This window comes from Pholcus phalangioides, unplaced genomic scaffold, assembly GCF_987345545.1.
Source record: "Pholcus phalangioides strain wild (caught in Gottingen) unplaced genomic scaffold, Ppha-v1.0 ptg000029l_1, whole genome shotgun sequence".
Taxonomy (NCBI): Eukaryota; Metazoa; Arthropoda; class Arachnida; order Araneae; family Pholcidae; genus Pholcus; species Pholcus phalangioides.
Genome location: NW_028301619.1, coordinates 10,541,167 through 10,556,398, shown reverse-complemented (window position 1 = coordinate 10,556,398; position 15,232 = coordinate 10,541,167). Strand labels below are relative to the sequence as shown.

Here is a 15,232-nt window from a genome sequence, read left to right as displayed (position 1 = left end):
TTCTGAGTACCTAGGGATGACGTCAATGTTTTAAAGAATTTTCTCAAGTTTTTCTCTAAATGGTTCAGATAAAACTGTAAATAAAGTCTTGTTCTCACTCGGATGGAGCAGAATACCAAGAATGGACGTCACCCACAATGCATATCTGGTGAAGGGCAACGTTAACTGTTATAATTCAGACCACCCCGAAAAAAAGAAAGATTCGTTGAAGAGGCTATCTTCTGGAAGCGATGCATACATACGTGCTCAATCACGGCAAGTTATAGAGTAATGGATGGGTGGAGTACACCAAAGAGAAACGAGTTGTAGTATCCACACATACGCACGGATTGCACCCATTTCTTATACACGAACTAACACACAAAGAGCGAGTTCAAGCCACGACACAAGAACTCTTTGTTTCGCGAATAGCTCCTTTTAAGATTAAGTTATCGCTTCGATGAGCAGTTGAACATAACGAGCTAATTATTCTCAATAAACGGCCCGATTATGTTTAATAATAAAAGGTCACAATCTGGTTTGGGCGTGAACTTGAAAACTGTTTTTTTTCAGACAAACTTCGATTGAAATTGCAAAAAATATTTCCGAGTAACAAATGTGCAGCAGCCGATAAAACTTCGAGTTAGTTCGACTTATCGTAAATTCCGATTTCAAAGTGGGAAAAAGTAAGATTTGTTAAAATAACAGCACTATTTACGAATATCGTATAAGTAAAACAGGTCAAACTACTGGAGATGAAGAAATTCGAAAAAAGATAAGTTACACTAATTAAATCATATGTAACTATTGAATGATAATTATATTTAGAAATAACCTAGACAGACATACATACTGTATTATGGAAACGGACACGTACATGATTCTCGTATAAATGAAACAATTATAAATAAAGTGTACATAAGATTATTTTCTGTGAAAAAATACAGATATTTTTGATTGTCTCTATTTTTTGTCCTTTCGTGAGAAAGTGATTTACTTTTTGCAGGCAGACAAAAATCAATGATGAATCAAATGAATCTATTAAATTATATTGCTAAATGCTGAATTCTATCGTAAAAATGCTAAATTCTATTGCTAAATAGAATTCTACTATTGCTAAATACTAAATTTTATTGTTGAATAGAATTTTTATGTTGCTGAATAGAATTTTTCTATTGCTAAATGCTTAAAAAATTCTATTACTAAATGCTATTTATTAAATTTCTCTCATTTCCGAAAATTTCGACTTGAAGAAAGAAAACTTCGAGGTAAGGGAAAATTTTAACACTTAAATACGGAAAAAGCTTTGGGGCTGAGTTAAAACTTCGACTAAAACAGATATTCGAGTTATCGGAGTTTGACTTTTCGCAAATTGACTGTACCGAACAAATATCGATAGAGAGAGAGATGGAATTTGTCTACTACGGAAGTGTGTATGCAAGACAACTTATGATGTGTTTCAAGCATTTCCACTAAAAACGACTCATTAAGTATAAACTCATGTTCTGTTTCTTGAATTTGTCTATCGGTATTGGCTTTTTACTCTTCACTCTGGAGTTTTGTTATTACTTCTGGTACTGATAATTTCTGTTACATTTCCATTTGTTACAGAAAAAAAGTGTTCGTATACTTACATCAACTTCTTCGATGGTGACGTCACCACGTCCATCTCCACTACCAGTGCCCTAAACATGAGAAAAAAATAAGTTTTACTTAATGTAAAATAGAATTTCACGTTTTTGTTATGCCAATGATTAGTTTAAAAATACTTTTTTAAATGTACAGATGTTGCTGAGAAATAATTTCCAGGGTTAGGTTGAGTTATGTCATCCTACTGAATACAGTGTTTAATGTTTGACCTGCAGATGACTTCATAAACTATGTTTTTATATGACAGGGTGTCACAATTTTTAAGTTAAGAAATCGTTGACGACTTTCACATTTTTCACTAAGGTGCAACCCTACCTTAGTTCAGGACGGATGGCGTGGGTTGATCCAATCAGGTTTACCCGCGACATCAGGCTAGATTTTTAACGACGATATCTTGAAATTTACGGGATTCCATCCCAAGAAGACCTCAACTTGAATAAAATATAAAATGTTGAATCTTGGAAATTCGCCCACATTTGGTAGCAACATCTAATTCCCGTTTCGCATAAAAAAAGTACAAAAAAAACAAGAGGAACTGCAACATTGGCTCTACTTCTACGCAAAGCCAAAGCTAACTTCAAACCAACGATGATAAATACTAGACAAGGTTCTTTATTCTGACACTCGAAATAGAAGAGAGAGAGAGAAAGAAAAAAAAACCCCACAAAATGATAATGTGTAAGAAAATAGCGGGACATCTTTTGGTCGTTTCTCCTCCCATTTTATTCAACTGCAAAGAACAAAAATATGTGACACGTTCGAGTTGGCAACTTGAAATTTCTTTCCGTCGCGATCGTGTTAAAATGCCGTCTAGGGTATCTTCAAGATGTCATTCAGCCGTTCGAGCGTGCCGCTTATATTCTAATTTTTTTTTCCTATTTCGCATTTCGTTGTTCTACATGAAGTAAGTAGCCTGACCTGTTAAAAAAAACCCCCAAGTCTTCACGACACGTCTTCGAATGAATTCACACCCGAGCGAAAATAACATACTTTGAAGAAAGTGTCAGCCAAAGATTAAGGCAAGTAGAAAAGTACCATGAAATGAAAATCGATATCTCTCTCGTCGCTTTTATATTTCTATATGAATATAATTTTTGTTTCATATGAGAAACACGTTGCTCGACTGATCGTAAGGCCACTACACACTACTCTGACGTTACGTAGTCCTACGTCACGTCAGAGTCGTTGTGATGCGGGACCACGTAACGTCAGAGTAGTGTGTACCTAACCTAATAGTCCTATAGACTCGCGTTCTCTAAGCTAGTGTTTCCCAAAGTGGGCCATATCGCCCTCTGGTGGGCGATGGAACAAAAGGTTTGAGAAACTATGTTCTAAACGAACATTTGCTCAATTGTCGAACCTTAAAATAAATCATATTCTTGTTTCGGTATGAATATTAGGCTGGGATTACACTATAAAAGTTTCATAAAAGTCCTTTTATAAAACATTTATAAAAAATTCAACCAATAAGCTTATTGGTTGCATTTGCTCGAATGTAAGCTATGAGCTTTATTGGTTGGATTTTCTAAGTTTTATAAGAGGGATTTTATCAAAGTTTTATAGTGTAATCCCGACCTTAGGGAGGAGTTTGTATATATCTACGATTTCAATCGTAACTAATCAGGGTTGGGTTTTTGACATGACAAGTGTCAAAAACTGGTTTAAACTGTCAAAAACTGGTTTAAACCGTCAAAACTGTCGAAAACCGTCAAAAACCTAAATGAATGCCTTTTGATAATGTTTTGAACATAATAGGTGTACAACATGATGAAAAACTTACTTTTTGGCATACTACAATGTTTTATTTTTAAACATTAATTTATTACAATAATTAAAACAAAATATTAATTATAATTTGCACTTTTGAATTTTTCAACATATCTAGTCTAGAACATATAAAATATAATTTTATGGTTTATTTATCTAAGCTATTCATTACCTGTGTTCAATTTGTTAAGTGGATTAGAGCTGCTTATTCAAAATATGTATGATAGGGCATCAGGGTTAGGTTTTTGACCCCAGAAACTAACTCGGTATTAAAACTATCAAAATCTTACTGTCAATGATGTCAAATAGTTTTTGTTAACTTGATAGATATGTTAAATAACAAAATACTTACTTTTATTTAGATTAAAGGGTTTTATATTCAGAATTATAATTACTGAGGAAAAATATATATTTTGATATTTTAAATTTTCTGATCTGCCCAAAATTTTATTCCATATAAAATTTCTGACGCAGCATCTGTTAATGCACTAACTGAACTCATTTATTTTCGCCTGAAAATTTCTTAGATCAGTGTGTATAAATTCACACAGCTTTAAAGAGTATTTTCAACCAAAGCAGAGCTGACAAGACTTGATACCCAAAGCATTTGTTTTGCACGTTTGAATACAGCTTCAATTGGAAAACCATTGCATTATAAATACTAGTAAATGTACCATATCATAGTGCAAAAGTAAGAATAAACCAAGTTTGACATATACAAGCTAGCATTGCCAAATTAAATGACATTTTAGTCCTACAATTTAGTATTTTGATCGCTAGATATATTTCAATGTTATGTGCAATAAGAGTATCGTTTTAAGTATCAGTGGTTATCTAGATAATTTAATAATAACAGAAATCAACATTACATACATGATGTAATAAACTTTTTTAAACACTTATCTGTTGTAAAAAGAGTACAGCAGATAGTTTATATCAATGCATATATATAAGCAGTTGAAGAAATTTTGGAAGGTCAAGAATCATCTTGAATCAAAAAATGTCAAATCGTTCCACAGTTTTCCATTCAATGTTCATGTTATGCTTTATTCAAATTTTATAAGAAAAAAAAAACATATATTGTCCAAAATAATTCTGTCGGGAGTAGAAAATTATTTTAGAATCTTATTAAATATTTATTCTTTGTATAACATAGTCACTTTAAACATTACATGCAATTAACGTGTGCATTTTCAATGGGAATTTTTATATCGAAAAGCAATATTTGAGGTTTTTGACAGTTTTTGACAACGGTTTTTGACGGTGGGTTTTTGACGTGACAGTGACACATGAATCTGTCTCCAGTGGTGTAGATGGTAGCATGCTTGCCCGGTATGCAAGAGGGTCTGGGTTCGAGTCCCGGCGGAGACGTGATGACTTTTCTTTCCGAGCTCACCTCAGCATAATATCCGGAAAATAACTGTTTCCTTGTTAGTCATTTTTGTTCAGATTGATTTGTATGAGTTTTTTATTTATTGCCATTTTTAAATTTAAATTTCAAAGTATACTTAAGTTTAGAAAATTTTGTTCAACTACTACATTGCAGACTGTATACCGAATACTCTCGGCCATATTCGGCCCGTGGTTCAGCAGCAGTTTCACCTTGTCTTATATAATATATCGTAAGACATCTCGTGCCAAAATAACTCTGCACCATGACATGCAATAAACGTATTTGAAACACCGACGTATATAAATTAAGAGACAGGCTAAAAACATGGTAGTTGGGTACTGAAATATTGCAAATACTTGCAACCAGTGCCGTCTTAACGCATGCAAGTGCAGAGAGGCCTCATGGTAATGAGATCTCGTTAAAATTTTCGAGATTAAGAATGTAAATTGGTAAGCAATCACATTTCTAGTCAGGTAGGGGGCCTCAGAACATTTGCTCGGTGGCCCATGATTCTCTGAAGACGGCCCTGCTTGCAACAGCACCTTTATGTGCTGTACTATAGTAAATACAGTAAAACCTTGATAAGTCGTCACTTCAAGTTATCGAAAAATTATGACGGCTTAAGCGGAGTTCCGTCAGTTTTAATGTGCGATGTTATGAAAATCGTATAAATTTAAAGTAATATGACATTTATTAAAGTATGAATCAAAATAACAATATATTAATAAAATTTATAGATTGCGAAAGAAAAAATAATAGCAATTTTTTATCTTTTTTATCTCTTATTACTCAAATTATTGTGGTGAAATGCACTGTACACTTTGATTTATACTAGTAATTTTTAATTTAGACTAACAGAACAACAGTTTGAATAAGTAGCTTTTCTTCATTACAGAACTACTCTATTGCACATTAATTTTACATATACATCAACTTTAATTTTATTGTTTGAATTCTTCATCAGTAGTTCATGATGCAACTACAAAGTAATCTCGAACACTTTTGACTTGTGTGGAGGGGGCCCTGGGCAGGGAAAAGTAAACAGAAGACCTCAACTTGGGAAAGAATGTCTAATTTTTTTCAACAAAGATATTTTGATTAAATTTCAAGCTCTAAATTAGTAGAGTCCATGCTTTCTATGATTACTTATTATCCATGCCCGCGCACGCGCTGCACTATGACTTTAACTTGATTAATTTGATTCTTTGATTCACAAAAAATTTTGGTTTAGCCGGAGATGCCCTGCCCCCCCCTCCCCCGGGGGGGGGGCGGCGAAGTGCTTACGTTGCTTCTTGCGACAGAGCTTGGGTGTCTCGCGGTTTGTCCAGTTTCTTCAATGAAGACCAGGCAGAAATGAGATCTAGCTTGAACAGTCCCGAACGTTCCAAAAACCTTATAGTCGGCAAATGAACTTCCCCAGCGTAACTTTCGTTACTTAAACTGTTCCGTTTGGGTATATAAGATTTTATGGTGACTTTTAAGCATATGTCAATGCTGTTAACAAGCTCTTTTTTTAATGGGAGCCATAAAAATGGTCTATTCCTCTTTCTAAAACTTTTTCATAGTGACGACTTAACCGAAATTAGCGACGAGTAAACGAGGGTTTAATAACGTAGTCTAACGTTTAATATTGTAGTCTATGAGAGCTGGAAGGGTCTAAAGAAAAATGACGACTTAACCGGAGTGACGACTTAACGAAGTTTTACTGTATAAGTCAGTTACACTTTTTTATATAACTATAACTCGTACTGTTTTTTCTGATTATTATTTTTGTGTAACGGTTTCTTGATGGCTCACGTTCGGGAATACGCATATTATCGGTAAGTAACACAAGCAATGAACATGTGGGGGAGGCATAGGTGGACACGGGAGGTGGTAGGAGTGACGGCCCCCGTTCAGTGAGAAAATTGTATTATTGGCATAGGCGGCAAGTGAACATTCGCGCCCTCCCCGTTTACAATGCGTATTTTCACCACGCCACCCCGTTCAGAGGGCATTTATCTTCGCATATGGTGGGAGTGCACGGTGAGAAGTACAGCTTTCCCTCACGCTTATCAAACAGAACCTTATTATGACCACTGCTGGACGATCTTACGACGAGCACGCGCAACCGATATCATTCTTATGCGATCGTTTTGCTTCAGTCTCGCCGCAGACCAAAAAAATATCATTTTAGTAGCATGTATCTATTACCTGTTATATCAGTGGAAGTCTGTATTTTAAACAAATTTCAGTTAACTCTGTAATTTATATTAGTACATTTTGCAATATAAATGTTTAAAAAAAAAATTCCCCCCAAAATATGCCAGTCCCTTGCTGTCTCTCAACATCAGCGTTTTTTTTTTAAATTTCCTGATAAATGATAACTAACCTTAAAGGAAACAGATAATTTCTGGATATTATGCTTAGGTGAACTCGGAAAGAAAAGCCATCTTGTCTCCGCCGGTCCTCGAACCAAAGCTCTCTTACATACCGGGAAAGCATGCTATTATCTACACCACTGGAGAAACGATCCGCCTAAAAAAGACAGGGTCGTGTCATCAGTGTTTCCCCCCAAAGTGGGCAATATCGCCCCCAGTGGGCGATGGAATGGTCCAGGGGGTGATAAAAGCTATGTATTTAACATAGGATCTTATGGGTTCACTTGAGTTGGGGGGCGATGAGAAAAAAAAATTGTGATGAAAGAGGCGATGGAACAAAAAGCTTGGGAAACTATGGTTTAGATGGTAGCATGCTTGCCCGGTATGCAAGAGAGCCTGGGTTTGTGTCCCTGTGGAGACAAGATAATTTTTCTTTCCGAGTTCATCTCACAGCGTAATATCCAGAAATTATGTGTTTCCTTGATATCTCTTGGGCTGAGAAAAAAAGCCGTGTATAACTAACCTTTTTTTGCAACTTCGCATTAAATTATACAATTTATATCCTGGACTGAACATTAGTTTTCGAAATAAAGCCTCATCTGGCCTTCATTAGGCTAAAAACAAAATATAAAAAAAGTTTTCAGCAGAAAAATGATCTTAAGATCCACATAGAACAACCCGAGGCTAAGCTTAAATAATATTAGAGTGTGTTTTTAGTACTATATCAAAATATAGTATGGACAGTTGAAGTTATCATTTATTATACGATCTCTGTCAGCTTATAAGTGCACCCTGGGTGGAGTTCAAGTGTTTCCAAATTTGGTTTTAATTCGAAGAATATCTGTGTGAGAGGATATAGTAGTTTAATAACGCAACTTTTTTTTACAAATCAGGAATTTGGCTTTAATGAAGTCACTTGAGCTAAGGCTCTGAGACCTCGCTACAACTTCTCAAAATGACACGCAATTTAATAGAAAGCTGCCCAAAGGTATAAATTTTTCTCTAATACTAAAACAGAACCAATAATTATGCATTGTGCGATTTGACCTTCATTGAAAAATGTCAAATGTTTTTCGGGGAAATGGCAACAAATCACTTAGTAACAAAAAATGACGCGGCATTTTTAGCCTGAATCCTATAATTGCGGGTGAAATTAAATTGTCATCATACTCGGACCAATATTTTATGGACTGTTCTCGGATCACCGTGCAATGCACAAATATTGATGATGGAGGGCAATCGAAGTGTATGTATCGAGTTATAAATAAACTATATGTCTTTTGATGGTTGTAGGGATTTAGTATCATTAACTGATCTAATTTCTCTCACGGACCTCTCTATAGTAAATTTATAGTATGAAAAAAAAAATACACACACATTCGAATTCATCACGGGGCCCAGGACTGGAGCCCTGTTATGTCAGGGCGCGATTCCTATATGCGAGATACAATTTTTTTTCCACTCTGTGTTGCACATTTCAAATACTATCTCAAATATCTAAAATATTTTTGGAATTGAAATTTCTGGTTCAATATATTGTTGAATAAAAAAATCCAGCAGAACGCGTTAAAATTTTCGAGTTATTTTGTTTTGCAACATCATTTTGATCGTACAAAAAGACTCATTCTGTGATAGTCCGCTAAATGCCATTGCAAGCACATGGATGCTTTTAAGGTGTTCAATGGTATTTTCCACAGCGTTGATAGTCTGTTGCTGGAGGTTAATGCAGCATCGTTAGAACAGCTGTTGATCAGAAAGAATATTCAAAAGGTGAGAAGTTAGCCTATCGCGAGAGGTGAGAAGTTAGCCTATTTGTGATTTCTTCACTCTCACTTAATGGCAAACGAAGCGAAGAACTTTGCCAAGATACTAAGTAAAACAATTAATCAACGGTCTATCAGATTGTATATAGAAGCAGAGAGTGAAAAATCGGAACCGTTGATGGGAAAGACGAAATGAATATATACGCAGTTTTACACAATTATTTTCTGCTTTGTAGTTTTACGTATGCATTCTGAATAAGAATTAATGAACAAATATCTTGAAATTTCTTGAAGATTGTATAAGTGCGTCTAATGTTTTATTTAGCATCATTTAATATTAGCTCTCGTTTCTACAGATTTTTTATTTTAAAAACAAAATCAATGACCCCTTTTCAAAATAATGACCCAATGGTGTTTGTTTAAATTGGCAATATTTGTGTGATTTAACTCATAGTCAAAGTCTAGCACAAATTCCAGTGATGTCGGCTGTGTTCGAACACCAATAGTATTCTGTATCACGGAGGTGAGCACTCTACAATAAATTCAGAAATTAAAATTTCCTACAAAAAGCTCAAGCCGAGCACTCCACAGGTCTAAAACCCTGGTCTAAACCAATATCACTGCAACTACCGATTTCACGTTACTACATTCACTGCCATTAAAAACTACAAACCCCAGAAAAAAATAAAGGTTGGTGTCTTTTAATCTAAACTGTTTAAGTTAAGCAGCTAATTAGATACGTGATATGACTGAACAAACTTGCTTGCCACCAGAGGTAGTAAAATTCCTCACTTTGTTGCCCTATTGAAAAGCTTTCGAAAACTGATTGTCTGCAGTTTTCCTGTTGCTGAGGGATGTTTGATAGGCACATATCTTTTGGATTATCGAAGGAAATTCTTCCACTTGACAGAGTTAGAAATGGGGTAAAATTATCAGAATTCGAGAAGCTGGATCGTCGTATCGACAAATTGCATGGCATCTAGGTTTGAACCAGATTAGTAAGAGTCACTAGGACCAGCGCATGTGTGGGGATATACACACTCAGTTGCCAGGACCGATATACTAAGACAGTGACACCTTCTTCTTCTCTAAAACGTACAAAGTGTTCATCTGGAGTCACGTGGCACTATTGCTACAGATTCAATGTTAGCCCAATTTCAAGGCACTGGTCTTAGGGAGCGTACGCATGCTGCTATTGGCAAGCACCCATCGTCACTTCCTTTTGTAGCGGTGATGGGGTCTTTGTGAATACGAGGAACGCAACCATAATAAAACATAGGCATTTTTAAACAAACAAAATGAGACATACAGGGTGGGCAAAAAATCCGTAGAAACTTTAAAAATTCATAAAAACAGGAAAAATAACCGAAATAAAAACGGTTTGTATCGCTAGATCACGGGATTTTTTTTAAGACAGGAAAAAAATAACTAAAAAAGCAGCCGATAGTTGGTGCTGACGTACACAAATCAAAGAAAAGATACGCAAATAACGAACAGAATGTCTCCAAATCGTTTACTACAGTAGTATGTGTTCCACATGACCATCCCCACAGGGGAGAACAAATTGCAGGCGAGTCACAAATCCAACAACAGCAGAGTGCAGCAGGCCCACACACATGGTTCACAACGGTGAAGTGGTTGTGGATTAGGAGCGCAAGTTCTTATAACAGTCTCATTTGCATATTTCCACCGAAGTCTTTCGCACCAGCGCCATCTATCGGCTGTTTTTAAGTTATTATTGTTTCCTGTCTTAAAGAAATTCCCGTGACTTAGCGATGCTAACCCTGTAAACCGTTTTTTATTTCGGTTATTTTTCCGGTTTTTATTCATTTTTAAAGTTCATACGGACTTTTTTCGCACCCTGTATATATTTTTGTATATTTTTTATGGGAAATATTTCTTTCCTTAAACGTCTCTCAGTCGCGATAACTTTTGGATTAACTCATTTGAAGCACGAGTAATTTTTTTCGAAAAGATTTGCAACACATGCCTTTTTCTTGTTAAGCTGTACTCAAATATGGGTACAAATGGGTTAAGAAAGATATGAACAAATATATGAAGAAAGGCTTTTACGCATTTTCTATCTGAATAAGTCTGATTGTTTTGAAAATTTGTCAGAAAAAGAATGTCGTTACATATAGTAAACTACAGTGCACTCAAGAAGTTCATAGACGTAGTTTGTGTGCGTCCAGAAGGCCTAAATAGAAACAGTTAAGGATAAATAGGCGGAGATGTCGACGATGAGTAGCAGCTCCAAACGAATTAACGGACTTTCGCTCTCTCCACAAAATTACAGACCACGAAAGATTCCAGAGTCAGACAGAATTACACATTTCGGGGGAATGAAGCCGAAACGTCAGTTGTTACGCGTATTGCTGCACCAAGAGATAATTACTCTCTTTTTTTCCTATTAACCCAAGCTCGTCCCAAACGGAATCATTAGAGACAAGAAAAAAATGGTATTGAAGGATAGAAAAAGAAAGTGATTGACGACAACGAGTGAACAGCCGGAGACATTATGAATCGAGCTGGAAAAATTGTGACAATATTACGCTATTAATTTCTTCTCCTCTGGTTCATCTACTTCCGCTGAATTCGAAATGGTACAAACACATCAACATGTTTATGCTCTTTGTTAAAAAAATACATTGCGCTAACTCTAAATTTAGTCCATTCAAGATTATTAGAATGTACCGAAGGTTCTTTTGACCGGAAATGGCCCACGAAACGAATTTCACCACTTAAGCCCAATAAGTGGTTTCACAGTCATAACAAATAAGCCAGTATCAAGAACATAATGCTGTAGACCGTAGATACGTTCATCCCACTTTACGCAATTTGCTTTGAGCGTTACAACTCACTCTCAACACATAGAGAAAGTGCATAATATATATACACACATGTATAGAGTAAACTCGTGAGCTAGATGGCCATATTTTTTCAAATCGAAGAGTTCGGATCGAATATACATAAATTCTCAAAAAATAATTTTTAACCAACTCGGAGACATTGTTGTTGTTTTATATTAGAATGGACGTGAAAAAGAACTGGTAGAAAGCCGAAAACACACACACTACAAAACTATTTGGGCATAACATCCCTCGATGTTCGGATAAATAGCTATATTTATATCGATGATAAATAAGTTCGAGTTTTGAGGTATAAAAAATTGAGGTAGTCTGTGTCATAGACTCTGCAGCAAGTTTTCACGTGAATACGTTTTTTGTGTCTTGAATCGCGTGGTAGATCATTACATTTGTCTTTGGAATAGCTAACAGAGACGATACCAATGTCGTCTATTTGCGTTGTGAGCTGCTGGAGATATAGCGTAAAACAATTTCAAATGCGGGCCGCCAGCCAGCCTAGTGCCCAGACCAGAAGACGTATTAACATCCATATGGTGTAATCGAATTTGTCTTGAGAATATCTATCAGACGACATCATTGGCTTCTATTTGCGTTGTAAACGTCTCTCGAGATATAGCGTAAAACAATTTCATTACGAAAGCGGGCTACGAGCCTGGTGCTCAGCCCGGAGCAGATATTAAAACCAGGCTAGTATCATTGGTTTTGTCCTAAAAATGCCTATCAGACGACACCATTGGCTTCTATTTGAAATTGCAAACTTCTCGAGGTATAGCGTAAAACAATTTCGTTACGAAAGCGAGCCGCGAGGCTGGGGCCCAGACCAGAACAGGTATTAAAACCGGAGTGATATTATTGGTTTTGTTTTAAAAACGTCTATCAGGTGATACCATTGGCTCTTACTTGCGTTCTGCACCTCTTAAGGTATAGAACAAAAAAACAATTTTGGCCTACAAAAACGGCCGTGGATCTGGTGACCAGACCAGAAGAGGTATCAAAACCAGAGTGATATCATTACATTTGTCTTAACGAAATCTACCCACAGACATCAAAAACATTGATGTATTCTGAATACTTTTTGAGATAAATGAGTGTTTAATGCATTTCGTCAAGCAACATTTTGCGAATGCACCCAGTATCGTCAGATGATTTGAAAGACATATTCACGTCAAAATATTTGTTATAAAAATACCTGAAAAAAGCTAATTACTTTAAAAAAGGTGAATAATATAAAAATATTAGAAAAGTTTCTTTTCGATATAATAATATTATTATAAATATATTATCAAAATATTATCACCCCATTCCTGTGAAAGATAAGCATGTTTCGTGCAATAGACACATATAATCCAGTCAGATTTAATCTTTGTGCCGCCACAACCTTCTCCATGTCCTGCTCATTCATAAGGCTAATTATTACTGGATATGTCACTGGAGGCATTTTTCTAATCTCGATTTCTTCTTCAGAGTTGCTGCTGGAAGAGCTTTAACACTGGTGTATCTTCTTATTTTGTTTTTTCTTGGGTCGAGGACTAAATGCTTCAATTACTTTACATAAATCGTCTTGTGTACACACCCCACGCATAAACAGCGATAGACTTGAAGAACTGGGGTGAGAGATGACGAGGATGATGTCAGTACCTATTTATACATACATGTTGGATCAGTGAATTCCATCTTTGACACTGGAGGGGGCAATGTCCCCCATGACCCCACATATCTCCGCCGATGACCCCACGGTTCCTACCATGTTTCTTAGCATATATATTTGGCATCTGAGATAAAAACAAGAATCTGTTTAACATGTACGCCGAAATAAATTATCAAATAGACTGGCCATCTACCCCTAACAAGCACGATGCTTATCTGATAAGCATGGCACCAATGACACGCACAAGAATTAGGCATACAAGGGAGCAGGGCTGCAACTAAGTAGGCCTATTTAGTCAGTCCGGGCAATACCAGCTCTATTTAGAAGGTTAGCTTGACTAATAAAGCTGGTGTTGGTCAGGGCAAGAGCATGCAGTTTGGCACTGCCACCCTCTATTTGCAACCCTGTATAATAGTGGGATTTGCTATCGAATATCGTTTGCCGTATAACAAATTATTGTAGGACAGTGTGTTTTGCGCGAATAATACCACGTTCATACTCCCGATAGCATGGCATAAAAATAGTACCTGGAGGTGACGTTATAGCCAGATGACTTACCCTAAAGAGCGGATCATGGAAACATTTCATCAGATTGTAACCGCAGGGAAAACTTCTTTCGCTTTTATTCATCTTTGAATGAAGGGAATGAGACCGGAGAAGGGGGGGGGGGGTTACGGTATAAATTCCGAGAGGCCCATCCATAGGATAGAACCACATACGGACTAGGGGAATGACAGATGAGGGGAAAACAGTTCATCTATCACGCGTTAATCGCACCGCGTGTCTCTTTTGGCAGAGATTCTTGCAAAACCCTAATCGACAATAAATCGCTATGAAATGTCAAAAAATTGACTTTAATTTTTCCTTAATCCTCGTCCTACACACATTATCTAATGTAGTATCGGGCTTATAGTAGTTCTTAGCCAATTCTATTCATCTAATGATTTTCAGATGAAGTTTGAAACTTCAGTACACGATTATGTTCAGTTTATAGAAGGAATAAATGTTTCAAGTTTCAAAGGAAAAATTTCATTTTATAGTTTCTAATGGGATAAGAAATTAAGTTTTGAGCTTACAAAACATTGAAGAAAAGTGAGAGATTCAATCGTTGTGCTCAAGCCCACATTCAAGTCATCGCCGTGGAACGACTTTTACATAAGAAAAATTAAGGAACTAATCGTCACACACAAACAAACGGTAAACACCTATTTGATTTGATCTTTCTCTCTCTCTCTCTTGCTTTGATAAAACACACCCCGGTATGTTTATAGATTTAGACTGGCAGACAAAAAAAACATCTACTCAATAAACTACGAAGTTACGCGACCGACGACAACCGCGTAAATCAGGTATGGTTTTGCATAAAAAAAATTCACGTAAATATTATATACAGTAGTTGATTGGGACAAAAACTTTGAAGAAACGCGTTTTTCCGTCTCACCATGTGGGTGTACCATCTGTTACTTTCTCATGACTTGATAAAACTTAACTTGTCCTGTGACTGCATTTCCGTTTTCAAAAATTCTACATTACCTAAAGTCTGTGCAAATGAAAGCTATGTGTTGAACGCTTTGAATATTTTCGTAACACCTTGGTCAATCGAACGAAATGAACTGTTTGTGTTTGTAGGCAAGAAAACAACTTTCACCCGTGGGTTGAATCAATGGAGAGTTGTAGACCAGGCACATTGTAAATAATGAGCATCAACATCACATTAAACGGTTTTTTTTAAACTGGAAATAAAATTCGGTTTCAGATATGAAATTGTGACCTTTTTCACAAAAATGGCAGACGATTGTGTATGT

At 36.1% G+C, this 15,232-nt stretch overlaps 1 protein-coding gene across 1 annotated transcript in view; it reads right to left on the bottom strand.

Moving 5' to 3' along the window:
* LOC149067677 (collagen alpha-1(XV) chain-like) overlaps positions 1-15,232 on the bottom strand; it is a 130,794-nt gene that overhangs the window by 15,357 nt on the left and 100,205 nt on the right. Inside the window, exon 6 of the mRNA XM_089252408.1 lies at positions 1,614-1,664. Coding sequence (XP_089108534.1) covers positions 1,614-1,664 — 51 coding nt within the window. The remainder of the gene's footprint in view (positions 1-1,613; positions 1,665-15,232) is intronic.